At 42.6% G+C, this 8,178-nt stretch overlaps 1 protein-coding gene across 1 annotated transcript; it reads right to left on the bottom strand.

The window, feature by feature from the left end:
• Window positions 1-4,260: 4,260 nt before the first annotated feature.
• On the bottom strand, window positions 4,261-7,938 carry LOC137411817 (uncharacterized). Its single transcript, XM_078769486.1, has 4 exons — window positions 7,916-7,938; window positions 7,443-7,831; window positions 6,246-6,305; window positions 4,261-4,832 (listed from the first exon to the last, which is right to left on the bottom strand). The coding sequence occupies exons 1-4, from the start codon at window positions 7,936-7,938 to the stop codon at window positions 4,606-4,608; spliced, it is 699 nt and encodes a 232-aa protein (XP_078625612.1). The 3' UTR covers window positions 4,261-4,605.
• Window positions 7,939-8,178: the final 240 nt, after the last annotated feature.

Raw genomic sequence — 8,178 nt, 5'->3', positions numbered from 1 at the left:
CTTTTCGCACTTGTGTTAGTGTTGAAAAACCACTTTTCGCACTTGTGTTGGTGCAGGAAACCACTTTTGCACTTGTATTAGTGTGGAAAAACCACTTTTCGCACTTGTGTTAGTGTTGAAAAACCACTTTTCGCACTTGTGTTAGTGTTGAAAACCACTTTTCGCACTTGTGTTGGTGCAGGAAACCACTTTTGCACTTGTATTAGTGTGGAAAAAACACTTTTCGCACTTGTGTTAGTGTTGAAAAACCACTTTTCGCACTTGTGTTAGTGTTGAAAAACCACTTTTCACACTTGTGTTGGTGCAGGAAACCACTTTTGCACTTGTATTAGTGTGGAAAAACACTTTTCGCACTGGTGTTAGTGTTGAAAAACCACTTTTCGCACTTGTGTTAGTGTTGAAAAACCACTTTTCGCACTTGTGTTGGTGCAGGAAACCACTTTTGCACTTGTATTAGTGTGGAAAAAACACTTTTTGCACTTGTGATAGTGTTGAAAAACCACTTTTCGCACTTGTGTTAGTGTTGAAAAACCACTTTTCGCACTTGTGTTGGTGCAGGAAACCACTTTTGCACTTGTATTAGTGTGCAAAAACCACTTTTCGCACTTGTGTTAGTGTTGAAATACCACTTATCGCACTTGTGTTAGTGTTGAAAAACCACTTTTCGCACTTGTGTTGGTGCAGGAAACCACTTTTGCACTTGTATTAGTGTGGAAAAAACACTTTTTGCACTTGTGATAGTGTTGAAAAACCACTTTTCGCAGTTGTGTTAGTGTTGAAAAACCACTTTTCGCACTTGTGTTAGTGTTGAAAATCACTTTTCGCACTTGTGTTGGTGCAGGAAACCACTTTTGCACTTGTATTAGTGTGCAAAAAACACTTTTCGCACTTGTGTTAGTGTTGAAGAACCACTTTTCGCACTTGTGTTAGTGTTGAAAAACCACTTTTTGCACTTGTGTTGGTGCAAACCAAATCCAATTCCCTCTCCAATCAACATTTGACATTTAACCTGGAACACACCGTGTAACACACACATTTAACACGGAACACACACACATCTAACACGGAACACACCGTGTAACACACACATTTAACATGGAACACACCATGTAACACACATTTAACATGGAACACACACACACACACATTTAACACAGAACACACCATGTAACACACACATTTAACACAGAACACACCGTGTAACACACATTTAACATGGAACACACTGTGTAACACACATATTTAACATGGAACACACACACACATTTAACACGGAACACACCATGTAACACACATTTAACATGGAACACACACACACACACATTTAACACAGAACACACCATGTAACACACACATTTAACACAGAACACACCGTGTAACACACATTTAACATGGAACACACTGTGTAACACACATATTTAACACGGAACACACACATTTAACACGGAACACACCGTGTAACACACATTTAACATGGAACACACACACACATCTAACACGGAACACACCGTGTAACACACACATTTAACATGGAACACACACACATTTAACACGGAACACACCATGTAACACACATTTAACATGGAACACACACACACACACATTTAACACAGAACACACCATGTAACACACACATTTAACACAGAACACACCCTGTAACACACATTTAACATGGAACACACTGTGTAACACACATATTTAACATGGGACACACACATTTAACATGGAACACACACACATTTAACACGGAACACACCATGTAACACACATTTAACATGGAACACACACACACACACATTTAACACAGAACACACCGTGTAACACACATTTAACATGGAACACACCGTGTAACACACATATTTAACATGGGACACACACATTTAACATGGAACACACACATTTAACACGGAACACACACACATTTAACATGGAACACACACACATTTAACATGGAACACACACATTTAACATGGAACACACACATTTAACATGGAACACACACACATTTAACATGGAACACACACATTTAACATGGAACACACACATTTAACATGGAACACACACATTTAACACGGAACACACCATGTAACACACATTTAACATGGAACACACACACATCTAACATGGAACACACCGTGTAACACACACATTTAACATGGAACACACACACATTTAACACGGAACACACCATGTAACACATATTTAACATGGAACACACACACACACACACATTTAACACAGAACACACCGTGTAACACACACATTTAACACAGAACACACCGTGTAACACACATTTAACATGGAACACACTGTGTAACACACATATTTAACATGGGACACACACATTTAACATGGAACACACACACATTTAACACGGAACACACCATGTAACACACATTTAACATGGAACACACACACATTTAACACAGAACACACCGTGTAACACACACATTTAACACAGAACACACCGTGTAACACACATTTAACATGGAACACACCGTGTAACACACATATTTAACATGGGACACACACATTTAACATGGAACACACACATTTAACACGGAACACACACACATTTAACATGGAACACACACACATTTAACATGGAAAACACACATTTAACATGGAACACACACATTTAACATGGAACACACACCCATTTAACATGGAATACACACACATTTAACATGGAAGACACACACATTTAACATGGAACACACACATTTAACATGGAACACACACACATCATTGTGACAGCGAACAAACACTGTGACGTCACATTGGGCTGTGGCCACGCCCCTGCCTGCATCATTCTCTTGATAAAATATGCATATTAATTTATTTATTTTTGCTCCGATTGATCTCTTCCGGTGAAAACCACATGGTTCAAGGTTTAAACAACAACTTTTTTATTTTTCAAATATTTTACACCAAGGAGTGGAGGATTTAAAAAACGTTCAGTTTCATAAGTAGACTACGGATTTTTATGTTAAGAAAATAGGCCTTTTATGTTTTGAAAAGCGGGATTTTTTTTTTTTAATGTGAAAAAATCCCGAAATATTTTTTTCCCCCGTTTTATTCATTTTTTATTATTACCAAGTTTTTCAGAAATCAGTCAAAAAAAGAACAAAAAATGGTAAGCTTTTTCCTGCACAACATTAAGCACTCTGGGCTAGCAAACAGGTAAAAAATGACGTTCAGGTACCTTTATTGCAACCGCATTGTTTGATAAGTAGAGGACTAGAAGAAATTGACAAGACCCTTTTAGGAACGGTTAAAGTAGGTGTTTGAAATCATTATCTTGGTAATGTTCTCCTTGGTGAGGCGGTGTCGGCGGTCGGTGAGGACGTTTCTGTAGACGGAGAAGGACCTTTCCACGTCGACGCTGACGATGGGGCAGTACCTCAAGAGGGGGATGTCGGCAAGCTTGACTCCAGCCGGCACACCAACCTCAGATCCGTGCTGATCTCCATCCAGGATCAAAGCCACTGTCCTCAGCACACCAATGTCGGGATTGCGCTGCAGCACCGCCTTGAACTTGGTGAGCAGGATCGCCTTACGGCAGCCTCGGATCTTTTCGAGCTCCTCCTTGGCCTGATCAAGGAGCTGGAAGGCCTTGGCCAGCTCCATGCCGGCCTCCTCCAGCTGCTTAAGGATCTTTGGGATGAACGACACGTGGGCATTTAAGAAGACCAAACTGAGCTTGATGTCCGCCTTTCCTAACAGGTCCTTGGCACTCCGGATTACCATCGCGTCGTCATCGTTCAGCTGGTCCACAATGTCCTTGACGGCCTCGAAGTGCTCGGCGTAAAACACCGCGGCGTCGATCCACGTCCCCCACCGAGTCAGAATGGGCTCCGGGGGGAGAGAAAGATTGGGCTGCTGCTCCCTCCAAAGGACAACACGCGACGGGGCTTTGACGAACACCTTCTTCGTCGTGGCAATCAGGTCGTTGACGTCCTTGAACATTTCTCGGACTGTCTCGCAGACACGGTGGAGCGCGTTGGCAATGCAAGTCACATGCAGCAAGTCCGGGAAGAGTTCCGTCAGGGCATGGCCGGCCTTGATCATATAGGCCGCGGCGTCGCTGACGAGGACCTTGAGGCACTCCGGCTTGAAATCAGGCCAAAGATAGCGCAGCGTGTCATTGATTGCGCGCACGATCTCCCCGGAGTTGGTCTTCTCCAGAAACATGCACTGGACGAGGTGGGGATGAAAGTACCCCTCCTTGGACAAGTGTCCCGCGATGATGTTGGCCACATATCGACCTGCCGAATCGGTCGTCTCGTCGACGGACAGCCAGATGGGCTGCTGTCCGAGGTCGGCACGGATCCCCGCCAAGGCCTCATCGTAGCACTTGTCGAGGTAGTGCTTTCGAATCCAGCTTTCATCGGGGATCTGGAGAGTGATGTGCTTCTCCAGGAACGACCAGAGGGCAGGGTTTTCCAATTTCGACCATGGGATGCCAGCGGCCAGCATGGCCTGGCACAGCTCCTGAGCCACAACGTCGCACTTGTGCCTCTTTCCGCCACCAAAGTCCTCCATGGTGGCTTGCGTGACCGTCCTCTTCTTCTTCAAGGCCAAGTTGCTCTTGTGGCGGTCTCCTCAGACATGTTGGGCCAGCTCAGACTTCTGCTTCGCCCGGAAAGTCTTTTCACAAGCTCGACAGAAAGCCGTGTCACTCGACACGTACTTGAAGGTGGCCCCATCGCCGCCAGCGTTGAATTCCTTCAGCCACTTGTCACGAAGAGCAGCACTCATCTTGATAGGAGACTTGTTCACACTTTGTGTACACTCTCTCACTGTAGTACACCGCCTCACTGCTGTACACGCTGGGGACGCAATGCACGCAAGTGGACGCAACGTTTTGTTTTTGAGATCGATCGCAGTTAAAAATTTCGATCGCAGTTAAAAATTTCGAAAAATTCCCTAATTTTTTTTGAGCGTTGCCAGACATTTTCGACCAAAAAGGGCATTTTATTTTATTTTTCCCGAAAAAGGGCGAAATATTTTTTTTCTCCGAAAATAGCAAAATATTTTTTTTGCGCGCAAAAAAGCCGTTTTATGTGAACATTTTTTTTATTTTTTCACATAAAAATCCGATGTGCATTCATAAGTTGAGACACTCAAGTTACCGACTTTCCATAATAACAGATACCTGTTCATTTAATTGATGTTATTAACGATGAATTCGTGTTCGTGTCCTCTTGCTTGTGTCCGCCACAGGGCATTCATTTCAAGACAACGTGCCATTTTCCATTCATGATCAAAGACTGCAGTTAACAGAGAGTACTCATCGCTTCAGTGCACGACAACAATGCAAACACCAGAAAAGAAAAAAGCACCCCCACGCTGGGTCAACAAGTTTAAGCCAAGTTGGACAACAGAGTTCAAGTGTATTAAGGCTTCGCGTAAGGGAGACGGACATGCCTTCTGTGATATGTGTCGATCAGACTTCTCCATCAGTCATGGGGGATACAACGACTTGGGGGGCCATGGCGTCAGAAACACTCTGCATGTGGTTTGCTGGCAGGGAAGATTAACATCTTCAAGCCGGATGGAGTCAGCTGCTTCTCGTGGAAGCCAGATGCCGACCTTCTTAAGAAGGCCAAATCTGCCACCTACCAGGCTCCGAATAGCTAAATGTGCATCTTAACTGTTCAAACCTGAAAACTGTAAATATGTGTGAAATCAGAGTGGCCAGTCATTTCATTCATAAATATGTATCAGTGAGTTTATGTAAACTCTTGTGTACATTTATGGGCACATACATGTACAGCTTGAACAGTGAGTAATTTATGGAAACGTGACTGATGATCATGATGTCTTAGAAAAATAAAGATTGGTGAGTAGATCAACCATGTTAAGTTTTCTCTTTTTCACTCTAAAAATATGTTGATATATTTCAGCTAACTGTGGTCTCAAAATGCAGGAGATTGCACCATTTTGCTTCATTTTTTTGAAAATTTTTATTAAGATCTAGGGACTAGCGTCGCACGCCAGCCTACCGCTTTTCTTTCAAAAAGGTTGGCAGGTATGCTGAATGGGAAGAATACTTTTGAGCCTATCCAAGATGGTGTTGGAATATGCCATTATGTTTTGTATGACAGAAATGGACATAACGAACGATGTTGGATCAGAAAAAAGCATTTGGACATATTCAGAGTGAATGTTGACGATGAGGTCACAGCTGGGAAGTGCACATATGTTTACACACACATCTTCAGAACTACATGACGTCATACCTGAATGGAAAGAACATTTCCGAGCTTTTCCAAGATGTCCTGGGTACATCCTTGTAATTTCTGAATGAAAGACAGACACATAATGTGGTCGATCAGACAAAATTGCTTGGACAAATTCATCGTCAAAGTTGACGATAACATCACAGCGGTGAAGTGAAATGCAGTCAGGCCTCAACATTCGCAGTCCCAGCATTTATGAGTTTTGCGTAGTCGCAGTTCATAGCATGTAACCTGTCTCTACATTATTTATTCATGTATTCGCAGTTTAATTTAAAAAAAAGAAAAAAAAAAGAAGATATATAGCCTATGTATGTAGAGTGGTCCAGAAACCCTGGGCACATTTTGAAGAACGATACCTGCAACAAACAACTAAGTTTATTATTGTGCTTATTATTATTGCGGACCACCCTGCATATATATATATATATATACACACACACACACACACACACACACACACACACACACACACACACACACACACACACACACACACACACACACACACACACACACACACACACACACGTGAGACATGGACAGGGCAGTCATACGGCAAACATGGACAGCAGGTTCGTGAAAGACTAGGGCAAAAAAAAAACCACCAAAGTATTATACAACGAGAATGCCACTCAGTAGGGTGCATACTTCCGCCGTGGGTGGCCGCTGCTGAGCCCTATCTTCCAATGGTAAAAAAATCCTTCAAAAAAATTCCTGGATCCGGAATAATATCCTGAGCTTCACCAAAAACTAATCAATTCTTCCTTATCCCAAGGGCAATCATCTCACCAACTTTCATCCAAATCCATTCAGAACTTTTCCAGATATCTTGTTCACAAACACACGAACACACGAACATACGAACACACATACAATACATACGAACACATACACGAACACACACACGATCGAATGCATTACTCCCGCCACCAAAGTGTAATCGCAAACTCCACCGTGGTGTGTCTTTGATCCCTCAATGAACAACCTCGCGTATTACCCCAGTCACCTGGTACTCATTCTGCCGACTTCGGAAGGATGATGAGGTGAGTCAACACACCTGGTGCTATGTCAACGGCACGACATGGGCTCGAACATAAGACCTTAAGATCGCTCGCCAGCCACCTTTAACCGTCAAGCTAACCAGGTTTAAATTATTTAAAAGGTGCAGCTGAATGTTCCTACTCGTTTAAAACTCACCTGTGGAAGTTTTGTCAGATAGCCGAGGTAGTATATCAAAAATAAAGACGAGAGCAAAGCGAGAATGAAGACTTGCTGCCGCATCATGTCGAAAAAACTTCAACTGTGTGACAACAATGCGACAATGCGACACGACAATCGTGATTCCACCGTTTTGTGACGTCACGATAAAAAAACGGTTTCTTGTCAGTTCGAATTGGATACCAAAATGGTATTTAATTTCGAGTTCGTTTCTTAACCAATTGTTTCGCACTCTTCGTTTATAATTAATTTCTGTATTATGTGTTACAAGCTGAAATACCCGGCGTTGCCAGGGCAGATTCAATGCAATAGGTCTTCTTCTTCCTCTGCTCCCCAACCTCTTCTTCTTCTTCTTCTTCTTCTCAACCCTCCATTTATTGGGGGTGAGGAAATATGTAATGAAATGTTAAATCAGAATCGAAAATATCTTTGGTTGACCAGAGGCAGGTCACTTACACACAAATTTCGTTTTCATGATGTGGGAATGAAAAAATCTCCAATAAGATCCAATGCACTTCCACGTAACTCGATCCTCATAAATTTCTGCTCACACCCCATTCGGAATGCTACAAACGAATCGTCTGGTTCGACAGGTTTGAACAAGTGCAAATATTTTCAACCTACACTCATTTTCACCCAAGTTTTCTCTTTTTCACTCGAAAAATATGTTGATATATTTCAGCTAACTGTGGTTTCAAAATGCAGGAGATTGCAC

This window comes from Myxine glutinosa, unplaced genomic scaffold (genome assembly GCF_964187855.1).
Source record: "Myxine glutinosa unplaced genomic scaffold, kmMyxGlut1.1 SCAFFOLD_2764, whole genome shotgun sequence".
Lineage (NCBI taxonomy): Eukaryota > Metazoa > Chordata > Myxini > Myxiniformes > Myxinidae > Myxine > Myxine glutinosa.
This window is presented reverse-complemented; position numbering and strand designations above follow the sequence as displayed.